The sequence below is a fragment of the Lissotriton helveticus genome, chromosome 5_1, assembly GCF_964261635.1.
Source record: "Lissotriton helveticus chromosome 5_1, aLisHel1.1, whole genome shotgun sequence".
Taxonomy (NCBI): Eukaryota; Metazoa; Chordata; class Amphibia; order Caudata; family Salamandridae; genus Lissotriton; species Lissotriton helveticus.
In genome coordinates this window covers 713,181,640-713,203,171 of record NC_136065.1, presented here as the reverse complement: position 1 = coordinate 713,203,171, position 21,532 = coordinate 713,181,640, and the positions used below count along the sequence as shown (strand labels likewise).

Genomic DNA, 21,532 nt, shown 5'->3' with positions numbered 1-21,532 from the left:
AGCCTGCATGATCCCAGAACAAATTATATTCTTGAATGAAACTATTCAACAAACTACCTGTCTTGGATTAGCCAAAATCAAAGACTTAAATAAACCGTCTATTCCAAAACCAACAATGAACAACAATAACTCTGCAGATGAAGAGATAGACGTAAACTTTGTATTAAACCAAAACAGAACAAATCCTGATTGGAAACAATGGTTGATCTGGCCCACAGATACTAATAACTGTCAAGACAGATTCCTGAACAAAACACAGGGGTTCACATTGACCAGGCCAGACCCTAGATATTCCCAAAGACAACACCCAGGGATAATCACCACCTACAGTGTGGGCAAACTCTGCCTTCAATGGCTACAAACTTCCACACTGACAGAGATTAAGCAACACCTAACTTTACTTACTGATGGTGCTGACTTACGTGATTTCATTATGGGACCGCGCAAACAGCGTCAAAAACGCTTCATAGCAGCCTCTATATATGCAGCTTACAACGAGGCCTGGAAGATAACTCAAATTGAGACAGCAGAAAGTATACGGGAAATTGACCGTATTCATTTGGAAAAATCGCTTTCTGTAGTGGACAATGGGTTAATGACTCTGTCCTCCAGAATCTTTTCATTGGACAGCATTGTGTCATCAGCAATCGACATAATATCGCAAGACTTACTGTTGTTACAACACGGTCAGTCTCAATTGCGTTCTATTGTACAGCTTGGCTGGACGTTACAAAATCTGCGTTCAGGCTATGTGCCTTGGCGTTTAATCAACACAACGTCACTATTCAATATCTTTACCCTTACTGATAAACAAATCAGTATGGCACAGAAGGGTGCTGATTATACAATCCTGAGCATTGAGAAACTCGAGAGATTACCATTGACAATGTCAGAACGACCTGTCATTGAATGGATAATACATGGGATAATTAATATTCCGATATCTACTTTCAGGTTTCAATACTGCCAAAAATATATACAGGCTGGCATATACGAAAAATTGGGAAAAGGGTACATTAAGACAACATGGAACTTGCCCTATTCACATGCATGTGTCAGTAATAAAGGACAGAAAGTGTTTCTTAGTGGCAATAATTGTGCGAGGTCACTAAGCGGTACACTTCTGTGTAATGGAATTAGTTTGCATGGAGCCTGTGAAGGGAACTCAAATAACCTTTCATGTCACCAGCTAGGCACACCTGCAACAGAGATAGAACCATTCTTTAAAAGACTCTATAACGGGAGTTACATTCTAATTGTGGATCGCAGATGTTGTAGTCTACTGCCCGGGGTTCCTTATCTCGTTAGTACGACTGCGAAGGTCATGCGCTGTGGACGCTTATTGTTCCCCAGCTCCTTTCCAGACAGGGAGGCAAGGACATGGCCGAACTTGAAAATTACTTCTATTCGAGTTGATACTTTAAGCAGAATGAAAACAGTGCTTCTTCAGACGCCGACCAGGCTCACGTCATCAAAAGAAACGTATGAGCTCCTAGTCGCAAGGACGACTGCAGAGATTCACTCATTGCTATCAACTAATTCCCCCATACATTTCGCAGAAATCCTGAATGAAATCTTAAATATTTCTGATACCAGTGGAGTCTCAAATGTATTTAAGACAGTATTTTCGATGGCATTAACACCATTCAAAGCCATACTGGGTATTTTTCCAGACTTCGTCCATTCGATTTTTGGAGGAGTTCCCCTCATTTTGGGACTAATTGCAGGAATCCTATTCTTAGTCCTTATATTTCGTTATGGCAAACCATGTCACAGACAAAACACCCGCGACAAGGGAAGAAACAATCCGAGCCATTGGATACCGGGACCGGATATAAAAAATCCTGAGACTAACCTGAACATGACTTGGTTTCTTTCATTTCGGCCGATATGGCAAAGATGTGTTTTACCTGTATTAAGGTGCATGCTGTGCGGAGAAGAATGCGTGTTGGACACCTGTCTGACGCTACAATCGGATGCGCCAATGGATGCAGAAACATTGTTGGGTCCGGTAAAGGCTCATGCATTGTGCTGCCCTCAACGGCTGCCAATCCTGATGACGGCATTCGTGGAAACTTCACCACTACGATTAAGGGGTAGTGAAGATCAAGATGAAAGCAGCATCGATCAGGTACAACCTTCTGTCAGCAATACTACTCAAAACGTCAATGGAGACAATCATGCACATGAATGCATGGTTACATCCTTTTCCGAGTTAGTGGAACTCTCACAGGAAGCTGTTGACAGCTTTTTCAGCAGTCTCAATGATATGATGTTCTCACCAGAGCAGAAATAATGAGTCTTGAACAAGCTAGCACACGGCGTTCCCGACACCTTGAATTTGGCCTTCAACTTTAATAATAAAGTAGCAAGATCAACTTTTCCTCCAGTCCACGGACAGCAATTTTTTTAGCAGCCCCAAAATATTTATTTTTTAAAATTTTACGGGACACTTATCTTCTGCTTAAAGTAAGAACTATTCTTAGAGAACTAATTTCTATTTTTAAAAAAACTTCATAGACATTAGCTGCCCGCTGGTATGTTCATAAATATTTTTGAACTGTGATGAAGTGGTCTCGAACTTTTCTTCTGTATTAAGAGCCATTTCATGTGTACTTCTCATATTCGATTACTAATAATGTATACATGCGTGATTAATTTAGCATTATTCTACTGCTTTAGTGCATATAGTACATGTGACTATTTTTTTCCCGTATATTACATAATTTCAAAATGCATTATGTGTATTTTGGGGTGGTAAGGTATACACGATACTCTACAGTATGTTTTACTATGCCTAGATTCGTAAATATGGCCATAGTTAGCGTGGAGTGGGTGTGATGTATTCCTATAGGTTCTGTATCGATCCCCCTATTCCTGACCCTATTCTGGTTAACAAGTTAACTAGCAGCCATCCCATGATGCAGAAACCGTTATCTGATTACGCCAGACCACGGCACAGGAGCGCGTTATCTGATTAGGTCATAACGCTTGCCATCTAATTAGGCAAAAGCAATATTCCTCCAGCCCCTGATAAGGCATACGGAGTTCTCAAAACAAATCAAACCTATGACAACCTGGGAAAAACCCTGCGGCCATTGTTTTGATTTCACCGAGAACTTCAGTAAAAGAATGTGCTAACGACCAGCTCGTATGACATCCTTATTGACGTATCTATGTCCATCCTTACGTCAATCTCGGCACCTTACAGGTATAAATATTACCGATATTGCCTTAAGCAAACACACGCGGTGGTGACGAGATCGGAGCAGCGAGACTTGCCGAAGCCCAGCAGAGAGCGAAGCCCACTGGCGCTGCCCCGCCTTCCTGACGCGCTGAGAACGAGACGCTGCCTTTCTCCTGCCGAGAAATCCAGCTCCGGCACTTCCGAGCAGCCCTTGCAGGCAGCTTGGAATATCGAGACCTCAGACGAGAGATACTATCCCTCAACCATCCTAGATCTCAGGTACGGAGCTGAATAACCCCTTGCAGAGAATTCTTGAGTCAGTCACTTGGCAAAACAAACTTAACTTAAACTGCTACTTTCTATCCCCGCCCACGTATTAGGCTTAGGTCAGGTACACTGGGGTAGGCGTAGTTAGAAGCACCAGTTGAGTACTATTAGTTAAATGTATATGTGTATGTATATATTCTGTCCATTTTAAATAACGTATGGCTTAGAAACCATATCAATGTTTTTACAGTATTATTTTATAATTCTGCTTTTATTGTATGCACTTTACTTAACCATAAGTATTGCGATAATATCGATCCATTTCTCTTGTACGAGAAAAGAGACTGATCAATAAATGACATCTTTTATTGAACACGCCCGTCTCTTCCTTTTCTCTACAATCTGGTGAAACTAAGAATGCACGTACTGACTGAGTAAAATAAGTTGTCTTTTGTTTTCACACGACTCTAGAGATACACTCTTGATTAGGGGAGAGCAAAGTTGTCATGTTCTATGGTTGTCAGAAACTAAATCCCTTCTTGTCTATCCAGGGAGGTTCAACTCCTCCTTGCCTATTCGAGAAAGTTTCTAGTGAACTCTGAGCTAGCTGGCAAACCCAAAACTTTAAGTCTAATATCGACAATAGAAGACCTAGTTAACGTCTGGTCTAGGTCTATACTATTGGAGGTATTATTCCAATGCGCAGAGCCTATTGGGATAATAGGAACTACACTACAGGTAGGTTGCACATAGTTAGGTATGAGTTTGCAGCCGCTATGAGCGACCCCCTGCTCAATGATTGTTCAATCCTTCACTCATTAAGCCAGTTATGACACAATAAGTCGAAGTGGCTTACTGTGATGTCTTCTTCCTGGCCAGGTTTGTAAATTACTCTGTTTTTCTTAATGATCTCCGATTAGTTTTTTAAATCAGTACGTTTAATTGTTATAAACATTTCTAACACTTTGGAAAAAGCATGTTTATTTAACTAAGTATTTTACCACAGGTCAGGAGTACAACTTTTTAAAAATGGAACCTGGTGAAGTAAATTCTTTGGGAGAGACGTACGACTTCGACAGTATCATGCATTATGCCCGGAACACCTTCTCAAGGTTGGAATCTAAGGTTGTCTCTTAAGTTCTTTACAGTGCTTGCTATTGCCCATGATTTTTACACTTATTCTATATGTGTAAGTATTTTATGACTTGAACAGATGCTAATCTTTTGAATCAGCCGCTACACTAACGTATATTTTATAATTCGATTGTATAACAGCCCTTAAGAAAATGTTACTAATATGGAATCATGAGATCGACAGCACAAGAATAAGGCTGAATTCAAATTAAATGCATGAAATAACATTGTATTCCTTGAGTCTATAGATGAAATCACTCAAACATATAGAACTCCCGGTAAATGATCTTAAAGGATAACTTTTGATATTGCAAATCTATTGCTCACGACTTAAGTAAATGCAGCATCAGTAAAATGGTTTCCACTTTTAATTACCACTTTTGATGGCTTGGTAATTAAGTTTGGCACCAGTGACTCAATTAAACATATTGTGACAAACATTGCCTTAATATATATTTTACACTATTTTAAAAGTCCGTTGACCCATTGAAATGCCACACAAACTGCTAGAAAATAGTTTCACCACTAATTATATTACTGCAAAATACCACAACTGGGCCAAAAGGTGAAAAAGAGATCCCTTTAAAAAGTCATTCGCACAACTCATAACATAGAGTTTAGTGACTGTAATAAGGACCTCCCTTATTACTCTTCTCATAACACATACTGTGAGGTTTCTCACAGTACCATTCTACATATGTGTATTGTACTGTATTGCAACACTAAGAGGGGCGCTGAAGCTCTTGTCTACATGGGCAGCATGCTACACCATATAGGGTGTGTGGCTGGAGGTTGTTGTGCTTTTTGATCCTGTGTGACGTTTGTTGTTGTCGTGTGTGATGACTATCAATGTGCAGTTATGGTGTTAGGATTTCAGTGATTAGCAGTGTGATGGAGGAAGAGGTGTGAGAGAAAGGAGCGCAGTTGGGGGTTTTCAGTAAGCTTGCAGCTTTGAATCTCAGACAGTCCCTTTAAGGTTTTTATTAGACTGGTTACTGTACTGGGTGTTCCATTTTGAGATATTTTATTTTAAGTTAATCTTCCGGAGCAGGCTTAGTTTGGATGAAGAGATGGTGGGAAGATCCGTTGAGATGGACTGGTACTATCATCCCATAACTGACTGTCATAGTGAGATGTCTAGAATCAGTCACAGCATATAATTAATAGGAACCTGCAGTGGTGGACTAAATTAGAATCCTCCGTTGGCCAGCAGTATGTTGCTGATCTCTTAATTTATTCCATGTCTGTTCAGTTAATGATGGCTGGTTTACTGCTGTGGACAGTTACAGTACTAGGTGAAGGGCATGACCCATAGCACAACTGCCTTAGGTGATTGTAAGAGGGTGAAGTAGTATTAGGTATATATAATCCAGCTTGTATGTTATTGTATTAGTACTAATACAGACCAGGAGCGTTGTATATGAACTGACAATACTGTATAATACCCAAACTGGACAAGGGCCAACTCTTCATCACTTACCTGGACATAAAAGGTGTTGTGCTGGTTGTGGTGTTCCATATCCATGGACTGTTGATTGTAGTTGAAGGTGTAATTATTATTCTGGGTTAAAACCCAGGATTGGCATGATGTTGTTATCTTGGAAATAGCAATGTTTTCAACTTTCTTTTGAAAGTTCATGCTCCTGAATGCTTTGAATCTTGGCTGGGAGTGAATTCCAGAGCTTGTATTGAGAAAGCAATGTTGTATGTGGACTTCTTAGAGTAAGATGGTATGACGATCCTTGTTGCACGCACGGAGCACAGTGATCTATTTAGTATGTTTGTATAAGTTGAATTTAGCTTGTGGTCCTAGTGGTCCCTTTCCTTGAAGGGGGGGGGATGTTCTGTGGGCAATGGAGAGTGCCATTATTATTGCTCTTCTAGCTACAGGTAGATAAAGTCTTGCAGCAGCATTATAAATTAGTTGTATTTTGCATATAATAAAACTGGGGGCACCAAACTAAGTTGATGCCATAATCAAGGTTGGAAATTCCATGTGTGAGGATAACATTTAGCTTTTGTTAGTATTCAAGGAATGGGTATATGCCACATAGTGTTTCCATTATGTATAAAGTGGTTTTTGTGACCTTGTTTATGTGGTTTTGAGACTAGGTGTGATTCCATCTTTACCCATAGGTTTCCTACTTCTCTTGGTGTTGCCGAAGGGGCCTCACGCTCCTTGGGCTGTATGGTATTTTTGTCATTGCCTACAAGTCATGATCTCTGTCTTTGCATTATTGTGCTTTCGGTGATCACTCATCATCAATGCATTTATGGTGCTAAGTCAGCTATCATGTTTTGAGTTGTAGTGTTTTTCTGACCCATCCATTCCTAGAATGATGTATGTGTCCGCTACATAGCTTCAACAGGTGAGGATGAATGATATAATCAGTCCTGGTAAGGTAATTGGGTATATGTTAAATAAAAGGGACATATGATTTTTCCCAATGTGGACCTCTGTGATGGGTATGAGAAGCTGATGTGAAAGATGGTAGGTATACTACGCTTCATCTTTGCCTGAGGAAGGAGAAAACCCATCTTAGATGATTTTAGTAACATGTCGTGATGGACTGTGACAGATGTTGCTGATGGGTCTAAAAGTGAGGTCTCTCCGTTCTTGTCCATGGTGAGTGTTAGCTCACCCCAAATGAAAATGATGACTGACTTATACTGGTTTGTTGCTCTTAGTTATTTTCCTCTGTGAACTTAGAAAATGAAGTAAACTGTGCTCTTTTACATATTTGCTCTGGGAAACGGCCATTAGGTATTTCTTTGTGTTTGCTGGTTGAGGGGGCTTTCTGCCCTTCTCAAGCAACAACAATCCCTGTCAGGGTGAAGCATAAAAGGTCACTAAATTACCCAGTGCTTACTTCACTAGTAGCTTGTCACAAATCAATCAAGGGAATTGTGAAGCGTGCTAATCACCCTTGAGGGTCTCAAGGTGCTGGGGGAGGGGAAGCAGCTCCGAGTCAGCCAAAGGACTAGGTCTTGAGGCTCTTCCTGAAGGTGTGTAGGGTGGGGGAGCGTCTGATGTTGATCGGGACCTCATTCCAGGCCTTTGCTGTGACGTAGGAGAAGGTTCTTCCACCCGCTCTGGTTCTGCTGATGCATGGGGTTTCTGCTGGGGTGAGGTCGGCGGAACAGAGGTTTCTTTTGGGTACGTGGAAGGAGACTCTTTCATTGAGGTATTTTGATCCGGTGTTGTCGAGGGATTTGTAGGTGTGGGTGAGTAGCTTGGAAGGATGGGGAGCCAGTGGAGGTCACACAGGTGTTGGATGATGTGATCCTGTCATGGGATGCTGAGGACGTGTCTGGCAGCGGTGTTCTGCATGCTCTGGAGTTTGCGTAGCAGGGTTTGTTGATTCCAGCGTAGTGGGCGTTCCTGTAGTCCAGTCTGCTTGTGAAGAGTGCATGGGTGATGGTCTTTCTGGATTCGGGAGGGGATCAGTCAGTCAGGCTTAATTTAGAGCCAATTTGTAAAGTATTTATGCATCACTTAAACAATAATAAATCGGAAACACAACATAAGAACAATCCTATACCAATTTGGAAAATAGAGTACAATGTAATACATATGTGACCAAAATAATTAAAATCCATTCAGTAGAACCAGAGATATTCCATTTTAAAGGCTTCAGTAAAAATAGTGCCTAAAAGCACAACGTGCCAAGTATGGTTATCTGGTCACGTCGTACTGCGTCAAAGTAAGATGTTCAGGCTGCTCACGATGGAGTGCATGCCGGGTACAGGGACCAGGTTAGGCCCGCTGAGAATTATACCTTTGGTCCTTTGGTCCTTGATGTGAGGCATTATATCACGCAGCATCAGTTCCGAGGAGCGGTAAGAGATCGTGCATCGAGTTGCACAGCGTTGGTTCCAATGAGGAGCTGCGAGTGCTTTAATGTCCCATGTTGAATTGCGTCACGCTGCATCTTGCCAAGTCTGTGATGAATTTTGTAGGGACCTGATGTGGTCTAGGTCTTTTGTTAAAAAAACACTCAATAGCAGCCAGTCCATTATCTTGTGATATCTAAAGTGTGAAGGGACTCCTTCCAGAAATGGTTTAAGGAACACATTTACATACTTAGCTATCAGTTGAAATACAGAGTCACATCCAGAAACTAAATGGCGTCCTGTGGGAGTTGTTTGGGTTTTGTGCACTTTTTGGAGTAAATATAATACCGATATACGTGGATTTGTTCTTTTCAAGTTCTCACTATATAAAAAAGGCTATAGTTGCATTGGTACAAAATGTAGTAGGGACCTGATTGTATTGAAAATTGAAATAGCGCAAAGATTGTCAGAACAACAACTGGAAGAGATCCAGAACCTTGAAAATGAAATCAATGACAAGCAATCAATAACCAACGTAAATACATTGAAAAGGAAATTGCAGGGTTTAACAATTTCACCGTAAACCAAAAAAGCTCTAAATTTGAAAATAATTTCAATTTAGAAGCAGTCTATCCTTATTTAGAACCGGATTTCTACTTAAGACCTGAGTCAAGGAGATTTTTTGCCAGAACATCAGGCAAAATAAAGCGAAATGTATCTTCTTTTCCGACACTTCTTTGCCCTCAGCAGGTGAATCAGATACCAGGAAAAGGTCCTTCAAACCAGAACCAACAGATAAGAGATCAACCATCATCCTCCTCTTCTTTTTATAGGAAGAGGCCGTCAAAGAGGACAAGGAAGAAACAGGTATACAAACCAACTGTGGGAAATGACAAGACAACAGTTTTATATTAACCAGTGACCTTTTCTATCTTCAATCTCTCGAGCAGACCATTAGCAAAAGCTGAAGAAAGTGTTTTAGAAAAAGGTCTCTCCTTTGTACCAACAAGGAAAACTGACTTTGTGAAAAGGAAGAAAGAAGTCTTAGAATTGTGTAGGAAAACTCAATTAAAAGCATTTTGTCTAGATAAAGATTTTGCGCCAAATAAAGAAATAACAGGTTTTAGAAACAAATCATATTTTTGTCTGTCACCAAATACAATTCCTAAGGAGGTATTAACCTTTGAACATGCAGTACTATCAGCCATTTAAGATATGGATAAGAAAAAAAACTATGTGAAATATAATGTCCCTTGTGAACAAAGGGAAGGGTTGACTACATTAAAAAAGTATTCCTGACAGTGTAATGAAGCCTGAGGGCAAAGGGGGTGCAGTCATTATCTTGTCTACACAGGATTATAAAAAAGGAGAAATAACTAGTAAATACAGAATGTTATTTAGAAAATGCAAGGAGATCCCACAAAATAGATTCAGGGAGAAATTGTGGAAATACTGAAACAGGGTTTTCACCAAGGCCTCATTGGACCGAAGGAGTATGAGTTCTTTAAAAAAATCAATTCTATGTATACCAGTATATTTTCTCACAAAAGTGCACAAAAACCAAACGACTACCCCGGGACACCCTATAGTTTCTGGATGTGACTCTGTGCTAGCACCGATAGATAAGTATGTAGATGTGTTCCTTAAACCATTTCTAAAAGGAGTCCCTACATACTTAAGATATACCATGGACTTTATTATTAAAATTGAAGGATCAGAGTTCTGTAATACAAACCCAGAGACTTGTCATGTTTGACGTTGTTTATTAATTTACTCAGATACCACAAGAAGATGGACTGGCGGCTGTTGAATGTTTTTTGGACACAAGACCTAGACTACTTCAGGTCCCTGCTAAATTCATCATAGACTTGGCGATATTTGCACTCAAAAAGAACTGTTTTAAATATGTTGATGACTTTTTCTTCCAAGTAAAGGGGACAGCCATGGGATGTACCTGTGCACCGGAGCTAGCCGTGTTGTATAGTTTTTCAGAACAATCCATTCCATCATCAAATTTCAAAATGGGTACGATTCATCATTGACATTGTTTTCATTTGGACAATACAATTCATCAATTCCATTGTTGGCTCAATAAAACAACACCAGACATTAAGTTCAGTTTACATCAGGACTCCACCAAGATTCCATTTCTGGATGTAGAAGTGATTGCAGCAAATGGACAACTAATGACTACACTACATTCCAAACCAACAGAAATAAGGTCTTACATTATTCAAATATAACAAGAACAATTGATGGACAGAATGCAGAACAATGCCATGCATTCCCACCAGTACAGAGATCTGGGCCTAAATCCATCATTTTGTTTGCTCCCCATTCCAATTTGAACCCAGCCATATGCAAATCAGTCTTGACCCTGCGCCCAATGGAAACAGTGCAGCCCGAACTGCCAGGCCAGGTCCTCCTTGGACTGGAAACAAGCATCCTAGGACTGGTTTTGGGGTTTCAACCCTCAGGAAAAACAACTTTGAAAAATGGAGCGTTAGTCACTTTTGTTAGTAAAGTCTTTTTCAACATAAAGTTTTTTGATACAAAAGGTGAATGTGGACTGAAATAGTCCTACATGGCCATATGTACATAAGCACTCATGACCACACCCCCTGCCATGCCAGTGAAGCTGCCAATACTGATAGTCATTTTTAAATGTGTGTGGCACATCAAGCCATTCGAGAAACAGAACAATAAACTTCAGCAGGAAGCTCTTGAAAAAGGATTCTAAAAGAAGATATGTTGTTAGGTTAGCTCTTGTTGTTTAGGAAGACGCACTGACAGTGATTGGCACATCACGAAGCACAGTGATAAGAGGCAGCTTTACAGGCATCAGGTTATAAAAATAAACTGAAAAAACGTTGTTGCAAATCAGGAAAGCAGGTAGTTTAATATAACCTGACTTCTGGGTTTTTGTAAATGTTTAAAAAACTGTGCCCATAGGCTAACCAGATGAGATTGTCTTTTGAATTTTGCGCATTCTTAATAGATGCAAATTTTATAACAAGCTTTTATTGATACAGAGGTTTTCTTAACGTATAGAATTTAGATTGATTTCTCTGATGGAAATATCCCATTTGGAATAAGTGAGCTGTCTTGCAATCAAGGCTTTTAGAATTATTGTGACTTTTTTTGCGTGATTTAAGTCGGTATGCTTTATAATTTATTAGGGGAAACCCTAGCTAAACAATGGGGTTAGGAGAGAACTAAGCCCTATGGTGAAAGTAGGGAATGTGAATGACACAATGCAAGAGGTAATATGTTATGAGAAAAGTTATGTGTGTGTCTTGGAGTTTGGTTTGTGCAGAGAAAGGTAACAAATGATTTTCCGTTCATTTTATTTTTACCCTGCTCATATGTCCTGAGTCCTGAGGAGAACCCATAACAAAAAGCGTTCGAAACATGTCATTACTTAGTTTTGATCAAACAAGTGCATTTCAAATAAAAACTAGTGGAGCTTGGAGTTTATATAATTTTCAGTGGCATAGGAGCAGTTGATTCTCCCTGAGTTCTGTGGAAGCACTGTTTGGACATGGCCCAGTTGGTTGGTAGCGACAAATTAACAAAAAGATATTAAGCTCCTTAGGGCATGTTAAAAGTGAGAACTTGAGCAAAGAAAAGATAACCTTTAAAGTGTTTTTGTGTATATAATTGTCTAAAAATTCTTTTTTACATGTGAATTGTTTTGTATTGATGCACTTTTAAATATTTGTTTGTCATTTGAATATGTTAGTATATGTTTGTCTAGCATAAGTACAATTTAAAGAAGTCACATTTTATTCAAAGAGATTTTTGGGGAATTCAAAAATCAAAAAAATAAATATATAAAATAAATGGCTATTATAATACTTATACGTGTGACCACAAATTGAAATGAGAGTGCGAAAGTGTATCAGTACTGGTAATTGTGCTGTTTGTTAACTTTCTAAAACTGTAATTTTCAGTATTCTGATTTAAAATCAGACTTTACCATTAAAAAAGGGTAACAACTGCACATACAGGCTGCAATGGACAAGATTGAATGGCTACTTGTGTGGGTGGCACAATCAGTGCTGCGGGCCCACTAGTAGCATTTAATTTACAGGCCTGGGTACATGTAGTACCACTTTATTAGGGACTTAAAAGTAAATGAAATGTTCCAATTAGGGTAAGCCAATTTCTCTGAGGTTAAATGAGAGAGCACAAGCCCTTTAGCATCGGTTTGCAGTGGTAGATAGTGCAGAGTCTGAAGGCCAACAAAAGAAATTAGCAAATGAGTGCAGACAAAATGTTTGGGGGAAGACCACCCTAAGTAAAAGTCTGTAGTCAAGGTTTTTCTTTTTGAAAAGTCGTCTAATGTAGGAGGTTTTCAGTTTGGCTAGAAGTGAGCCTAGTGTCAATGAATTGTTGAGTAAGCTCTGGGTTGTGCTCGGGATATTTTACAGATTTTGTTTTTTTTAATGAAGTGTTGGGGTCTGATGCTGATCCTGATAGTCTGTTTGTTATTGAGTGCATTTTCAAGGAGATTTTGTTGCTGAAAGCTTGTGATTGTGATATTACTTTGTTTTGCCATCTAGGATTACCGAATTTGCTAGGATCTTGTGGAGTTCCTTAGAAGGGAGGTTAGCTTCTGTTATCCATGTGGAATGGTGTTTTCTTTTGTGGTCTTGGTGGCTCTCTTATAGTGAAGTTGAATGATTTGATGTTTTTCATCTTTTGGTTTTTGTACACCTGAGTTATAGTATGTTGACTTGTATTTTTCATTTTTTTGATATTGTCATTTGGTTTTCTTTGTGAGGTTAACCCTGGATGTGGCCTTTATTAGTACCTGGTTGTCCCATTCAGTGGACATCCAATTGTAGATGTTTATACTAGTTACTTTAGGATTGTAGTTAATATTTTAAGTTCTAGTTTTTCCAATTGTATATGTATTTGTTCTTGGTGGTGTTGCTGTATTTGAAGTGTTGCTGTCATTCATAGGTTTGTTGACCTTCAAGATAATGATGTTCTGGTTGCTCCAGATTACTGAGGAGTTATCAGGCACTGCGGCCTATCCCCAAGGAGGAAGTAAGGCATCCAGAGTGTATACAGTGGCTCGAGTTGAGCAAAAACAATTTGTTGCCGGTTGATGGCCTCGGGCTTGGTTGTGATAGCTTTAGTTTGATTATCCTTGTCCAACCACATGTAAGTCTCATTTAATGTATACATTGGAATGGTTCAGAAACGTTTTGGGAACTGGATCGTGTAAGACAACTTAATAACTTGTTTTGCTGGGTGGTGGTCTTTATATTAACAGGAAGGAATAAGTGAGTCTTCAAGTGGGTTCACAACTTATAATCTAGAATTCACAGTCCTCAATGCTGTAGTTTCAGATGTGTTATTTTTAGGGCTCGCCCCTCGTGATGCACTGCGCAGCAGTGCTCACGCAGGCGAGCCCTTTTGTCCGGGGTTTGAAAACGGACCCTGGAATCGCACACGCGTGTGCGTGTGCTATTCCTTTTGAGTTCCGCTATTGGGATTTGCGTGCGTGTTTTTTTAACCATAGCACGCAATAGGCCAAAGGCAGGCGCATTGCTCCGCCAATGGCCTATTGGTGTCTGTTACGCGCACCAAAGCCTGTATGTCTTCAATTATCGTGCCCAGACACAGGCGCGATGATTGAAGACATATGGCTCGCAGTGGCATGGGCGCACCACTCGCGTGCATGTTTTTTGGTTTTTACAATAGCGATCGCTTTCGCGATCACTTTCTGTGCCGCTTGTTTCTACTGATTTATACATAGAATGGATAATACTGAGCATATAAAAGCAACGCTTCAAGGTATATCACAGTGAAAATAAGGGAAATACGCTTAAAGTGTTTGCTTCCAAGTTACGTGGTGACGTTGTTAAATAACTTCTTTATTAGTTTACAAATTCAGCATCTTTCATTGTGTGTTTTTGCTGCACTTGGGCATTTTCCACACACACTTGAGGGAGCATCGCTTTCGTTGGGTCACACTGCGCCTTGTCACACTGCGGGAAAGTTTCCGCTTCAAAACCCGCCTTGATCATGAATAACTCTTAAACAATGCAGTCCTGATGAAACGCGCCACGTGATTTACTCCATACATCTAATTAAAATGCAGATTCCCACTGCTGCGTTCCCACGGTACAGTATGTAGGTTATAACGGCCTTTGCCCTAGTTTCTCGGATTACATGTCGGGGTGAAGCAGCCTTTGATAGTTTGTGGTCCTCTCTCTGAAGAGACTCCGATGGAGGTCCCACCCTCTCTATCGGGCAGTGAAAGGTGCACGCTACACCTTCACAGGACAAGCGGCTTCACAACTGAAAGAGACGCAGCTGCAAGGTAAACATGCACAGAGGCGAGTCTGCAACCCAGCGGTGGCTGCACACATAGGTCAGTGAAAAGCTGCTGTTGTGACACACTAGCCTAGTAACTATCTCCAGGTTCCTTTGAGCACTTCTCTCAGACCACCTGCACGAGAGGTTGCTCACAATTAGCATCACTGACACCACGTCCCTCGCCCTCACACAATCAAGGCGCAGCACATTTCTCACCGCAGAAATCTTGACAGGGCTGGATGTGAGGGAGTTCCCACGAATAAGAATTGGGGGCTTTTGATATAAATGAAATATGATAGTGTGGTGAATACATGCGTGTAGCAAGTATGGTAGTTTAAGGAATTAAAGCAAAGAGAAAAAACCTAGTCGCCCAGGAGCACACAGGTATGTCAGGCGAGGCGGCTAGGATTCAAGCCTCAAACAATCAAGTTATCTCCCCGATCTCATCTTTCTTCGCGATTCTGCTTCAAAGTGTAAGACTAGCGCCTAGCGAGGGAGCGTTAGGTGTCGTGCCACAACAAAAAGCCCCACTCAACTTCAAATGTATGAAATTGAAAATGAAGAGTCTCCTGAGCAGTGAAGAACCTGCTTAAGTGATGAGGGAGGAGCCGAATTGGGAATTAAACAATCTGTTTACTTGTCATACGCAACACCCTCCTGCTACATTGGCCTCCGGGGAGATGGTTTCAGGTGGATCCTCTCAAAGGTTAATGAGACCGCAATCACCCAGTGCGGACGGTAATCAGATCATGTTTTAATTATGTCAGTGGATAGGGTTTCCGCTGCAGGCGGTCGGCTATAGACAGCGCAATGCCTGCAACGACACATGATATGGTTCTGCAGTGCACCGAGGGCGCTCAACCACCCACAGAAACCCCACAGGAGAGGTTAAGAGTCGGGCGAGTCAGGCGAATTTCTGGCATGCCGTTTCTGTGCTGGTGATGCCCCGGACTGTACCATTACAGCTCACTTACCTCCTCAAAATGAGGGGATCAATCGAGTATTTACTTGTTTATAGGTGTGCGTTAAGGATTTGAGCATTGTGCGCCCCTAAATTTAAAGCCCTCGTGCATTATTAGGGTTGGTTAACGAGACATTATTAGTACATTACCAGATGTCTTCTATCTAGCTCTGTACGCTCATTTAACAAATAAATACATTCTAGGAGTTGTAGTGTTGGTACTAGATAAACTGAAGCAGTGCAAGTAAAAGTGTCTGCTCGTGGGTACCTGTCAGATCAAAGGTACTTATCCCACCAAGGTAGATATTTCATCTCGCAGAGGTCAATAAATAAATAATAAATACGTTGTTTAATAACACGTATTTATTGTTGTTAAGGTGGTGATGTTTAGGCTGTGACCGGCTGTCATGATAATCTAAGTGCTGTTGAATGTTTAAGTGACTGATGTCTTCGAAACTGCTGGATAAAATTGTTCTTACTTCCTTTAGCAGTTGGAGCATAGCAACGACATAGTTAGTTTTATATCAACTTCTGTTTCATAGAAACCCGTGTGGTGCACACGTCCCTGGTAATAGTTTACCAGGTGTTTTTGGTGTCATGTTATGTAGTATCTACTGTGCTGCTTGCATTGAACTGCAAGCGAGTGCAGCATTTACGGCAAGCCATGGCACTGTCCTTGCTCTGATGTGGGCCTTGGTGAATCGCAAGAGTTCTCACCACTGGACTTTAGCCTATCTAAAGCCCATTAATGCCATGAAAGAGCCCGGCACAGCACATTGGCATAAGACATTTATAAGGGAAGGATTGAACGCAGAAGTCCTATTTAGTGCTGGGCCTTGGTAGGGAGTAATAGTATATTATATGCCAAGTTCAGTTTTTACAGCTCTGACTCTTTCTGTGATTTGCTGCTCGATTGGCAACACTTGGTCTTCTCACCGTAGACCCTGATACTCTTTGCCTGCAATGATGTAGGTCTTTGTATGACAACAGGTAGTAAAAACAAGCATTTGCAATGCAATATGTCTCGCATTATTAAAGTTTGAGCTATTGGCATTGCTAAATAATGCAACACCAATAGCTCAAACTTTAATAATGCGAGACCTATTGCATTGCAAATGCTTGTTAGTAATTGTTTATGTATACTTGCTAGGTATCATCCAATTTTGTAAGTACAATTTTTATTGATGATTTCAAATTCAGGTGGGATAGCTTCATTGTATGTGGTTGCAGATTCTTTGTTGAGTTACAATGGGAAAATGAACAAAGCATCTTTTTTAGAAGTATGTGTGCATGAGACAGTGCAAACATTAACCACACCGGTTACAGAATGTACTGTTGACTGTGTAATTCGGATTTACAGAGTAGTGATTGACTCACCATGTTTCTCTAATGCACTGTCCACAGTGAGTGAGCATATGTACTGTATGTGAACCTTTCATTTTCTTCTAGAATAGACCATGTTTTTTTTTTTTAAAATAAACTTTATTGATTTTCTCCAGTTTCAGTACCGGTGGAAGAAATACAGAAATTCTATTTTCACCATAACATAACCATAACTTGTGTAATATAATAACAGTGCTCGAAAAAAGACATAACACATCGTAAACGTATATTACAGACACGGTTCCATCCACATAAGTATCCAGTTGAACAGTTGTCTTTTTAACAGATCAGCTCTTCACATCATTTTGTGTAACAATTGTACTATTTCCTGGGTAAATAACTAGCAATCAACATTTATTAACTCCACGCCCCTACTGACGAGTCTCCACCTCCTCATATAATTTCCTATTAGGTTAACAGTGGCTAGGACCCAGATTAAGCACACTAATGAGGTGTGAATCAATTCTAGCTAGCAGAAGTTCACATTTAAATAAAAGAACTAGCGAAAGGAGAAACCCTGAATGTAACATCTATAACTTAAGAGTGTTGAATGTTTTGAAAGTTTCCAATAATTGATCCCAGCTCATAGCGATTGGTTCCTTCCTTAGGCCTCTTTTCTCCTCAAACATGGTTCGCCACACTCTTTGCCAGATCCCACCTCTCCACTTCCTCTTTCCAACTGAGTATTGTGGGGGACCTTGGGGATTTCCACCTCCTAGTGATACCTTGTTTGGCAAGGATTAAAGCTAAGTCCGCAAATCTGGTTTGTACTTTAAGTTCTTTGCATCTTTTATATAGCCCTAGTATACTTGCTTCTACTCTGTGCCATCCCATGTTCACCACCCCCTCTTTAAAATAGTGGTTATTCCCCCCCCATTCTGCTCTCAGAATGGGAAAATTCCATAGCATATGTATTAAATTTGCGTCTTGTTCGGGGCATCTAGGACAGTGTGGTAGGATGGCAGGGAAAATTGCATGTAGTCTATGGGGGTCAAGTACGCTCTTTGTGTGATCATATATTGAATTAACTTAAAATGGGCATTACGGGAGGTTTGTTTTGGGTATTCGAACATTGTTGCCCATCCCTTATCAGACAATGGCCTGTCAATATCCTGTTCCCATTTGGTACGTGTTACGGAGCGGGGGGGTAGGACAGTGTGTACGTATGCCCCGGTAGAACATCTCGTTAAGTGACTGCCAGTCCCCATAAGGTACACTAAATGGACCAGCTCATGGGTGTCAGGTTCTGTACCATGAGGTGCCCAATATTTTTTGACGTACTGTGTCAGACTCTCATAAGTCATAAACAGTGAATCTGTGACACCCCTCTCATTTACAAAATCAGTGTGTGTAAGCAGCATTTTATCGCCAAATAAGTCCCGTACTGTTGTCACTCTGGTTTGCAACCACGGGGTCTAACTTACGAGTGGTAAGTGTTCCTAAAGTGGTTGGAATGCCTATTAATGGAATGTTCAGCACGTATGCGGGAAGAATATTTGTATATTTTAATGCCTGTTTCCAGCAGGTAATGGCAGTTCTAAGGAGAGTACCAGCTGTGTGTGGTAATGTTCCGCTCGGAGAGAGCAGTCTGTGTAATGTACCCTGAGCTAACATTCGCTCTGAATATCCTATTTCCTGTAAGTTACAACCTGCAACTTAGTATGAGAGCCATTGCAGCTGCGAAGCTAAACAATATGCATAGAAATCAGGGGCTCCCATTCCCCCGGCGTCAGATGAGTGTAACTTTTCTAAATTCAGGCGCCTTCGACCTGTGCCCCAGATTAAGGAGATCAAGAGTGTGTTCAGAGTTGTGAATGCAGCTCTAGGGATAACCACTGGGAGGTTTACAAAGTAGTGCAAAAGTCGCAGGAACATAACCATTTTGGAAATTGCTAAATGTCCCACTACCGATAAAAAGAAAGCGAGGTCCAGAGCGCAATCTGTGCTCTCAGGGAGCGGATAGCTTTGTGTGGGTTGCCTTCGATTAGATCTGTTTTAGTTCTATAAACCTGTATTCCTAAATATTTAAAGTTGTTATGAGCTATGGTTCTCTATAAGTGTCCAAATGATATAGTCAGGTCAATTGCATTAGAGCCAAAGGGGAAGGCTTGAGACTTTTCATAGTTAATAGCCAAACCAGCTATGCGTACGAATTGTGTAAACAAGCATGCTAGGGGAACTAAATTATTCTGCAATTTCCTAGAAGATAAATGAATATTGTCTGCATAAAGAGACAAGGCATGATGGGTACTGTTGATGTTTATCCCCCTCTCCCTAGAGGACGCACAAAGTTTATTGGCCAATGGTTCGAGGGCGAGGGCGAACAGTATGGGCAAGAGGGGGCAGCCCTGTCTTGAGCCTCACTGTATTTGATATGGTTCTGAAATGTGTAATCCTGTGTGCACCCTTACTGTGGGGAGATGATATAGTAATTGGATCCAGCAAGTATAGTCCTGCGGGATCCCGAATTTCAATAATGCAGCTAACCTATAATCCCAGCTCAGTGTATCAAACGCTTGAGTGAGATCCAATCCTATACATCCTGCTTCGGAGGTCTCCTCAGTGCAGGCAAACATAATGTTGCACAGTCTGCGTATTTTCAAGGATGTACTGCGCCCGGGGACAAAACCGCATTGGTCGATATACACCAGTCTTGGTATTAAAGGTTGTAAGCGGTTAGCTAGAATTGTACTTAAAATCTTAAACTCTGTATTCAGCAATGAGAGCGGACGATATGAATCTAGCCGAGCGTGATCCCTCCCGTGTTTAGGGAGTGAAGTTATTAATGCTTGTGTTGTGGAGGGGGTGGGGGGAATGCACCATTTTTAAAAGCTTCCTTGTATAATTTATAAAGTTGTGGGGCCAATTGTTGTATGTAAGTTGCATAAAATTCTGCAGGGAGGTCATCCAACCCCTGGGTTTTGTTCTTAGGGTGGTCTCTAATTGCTGCTTTTATCTCCACTATTGTTATAGGATCAGTTATGTTATGTTATGTTATGTTATGTTATGTTAGGGGGGGGTTTGTATAGCGCTCAGCTACTCCGAGGAGTGTCCCGGCGCTTCGGACCTAACACGGACAAGAAAACAGGTAAATGGGAGATGAGCACTACTGGATAAACAGCCATGATTTTAAATCCTTCCTGAAAGCCAACAGATTGGTATTCTTTCTCAGACACCGGCAAGGTGTTCCATAGTAGGGGCGCCAGGCGTCTAAAAGACCGGCCTCCTATCCGCACTCTCCTGATAACGGGGACCGAGGCCAAGGCCAGGGACGCTGATCTCAGAGATCTAGAAGGTTGGTAAAAAGCCAACCGTCTTCGGATGTATTTAGCACCGATATCATGGAGAGCCTTAAAGGCAAGAGTAAGCGCCATAAAAACAATTCGTTTCCGGATAGGAAGCCAGTGAAGTGTCTTCAAGAGATCAGAAGCTCTGGCTCTCCGCTGGAGGCCAAAGACGGCTCGCGCAGCCGAGTTTTGGACTACTTGCATGCGTTGGAGAAGATACTCTGACAATCCAAGGTACAGGACGTTGGCATAGTCAAGGCGAGACCCAATTAATGCATGCACTGTAACTTTCCTATGTACCTGCGAAAGCAGAGGAAGGAATTTTCGGAGCATCTTAAGGAGGCCAAAACATTTCCCTACTAGGCCAAGAATCTGGGGCTTCAACGACAAACCATTATCAATCTTTACTCCAAGGTTCTTGGCCATGGAAGAAGCAGCCAACGGAGGGAACATGTCCACAGGCCACCAATACTGCCACCTAGGATCTTGCAGGCAGCCAAAAAATAGCACCTCTGATTTATCCGAGTTGCACTTCAGGCTGTTTTGCTGGAACCATTTAAACACCGCCCCCAGGCAGCCTTTGATGCTCTCCCCATCGAAGTCAGACCCCTTATCACAAGTGAACAGGAGCTGGGTGTCATCGGCATATGACACGATCTGGGCGCCAAACGACTCCGCCAGGGGGGCCATAAAGATGTTAAAAAGAGTCGGGCTCAAAATTGAGCCCTGAGGGACTCCCACCTCTAATGGCGGCACCACGGCATAGCATTTAGCGGTTAGCATTTATTTGTTCTCGTCAGATACTTGCGGCAGTTCTAGTGAGTCCAGATATGTGGTAATTTCTGAGTGATCAATCTGTGGTGGGGCAGTAAATAATGCTTTGTAATATTCATAAAAGGCTACATTAATGTCCGTTTGTGTAACAGCTTTAGTATGTTGGGACCTCCATATTGCAGTTATAGGAGTGGGGGAATGGCATTCCTCAGGATCCGTGCTAATAAGGTACCTGGTCTATCTGATTCTGTGTTTGTTTTATGCAAATATGTACAGTAATCAATAATATGTAATTGATCCAATAATTATGCATATTTAATACATGCTTACTGGAGATCTGGTTTAGCCAAGGGGTCTCGAGATACCCTAGTT

The 21,532-nt window shown here is 41.2% G+C and overlaps 1 protein-coding gene across 1 annotated transcript in view; it reads left to right on the top strand.

Moving 5' to 3' along the window:
* The window catches only part of TLL2 (tolloid like 2), a 2,328,887-nt gene that overhangs the window by 1,233,302 nt on the left and 1,074,053 nt on the right, over window positions 1-21,532 (top strand). The window contains exon 7 of the mRNA XM_078643121.1: window positions 4,461-4,566. Coding sequence (XP_078499247.1) covers window positions 4,461-4,566 — 106 coding nt within the window. The remainder of the gene's footprint in view (window positions 1-4,460; window positions 4,567-21,532) is intronic.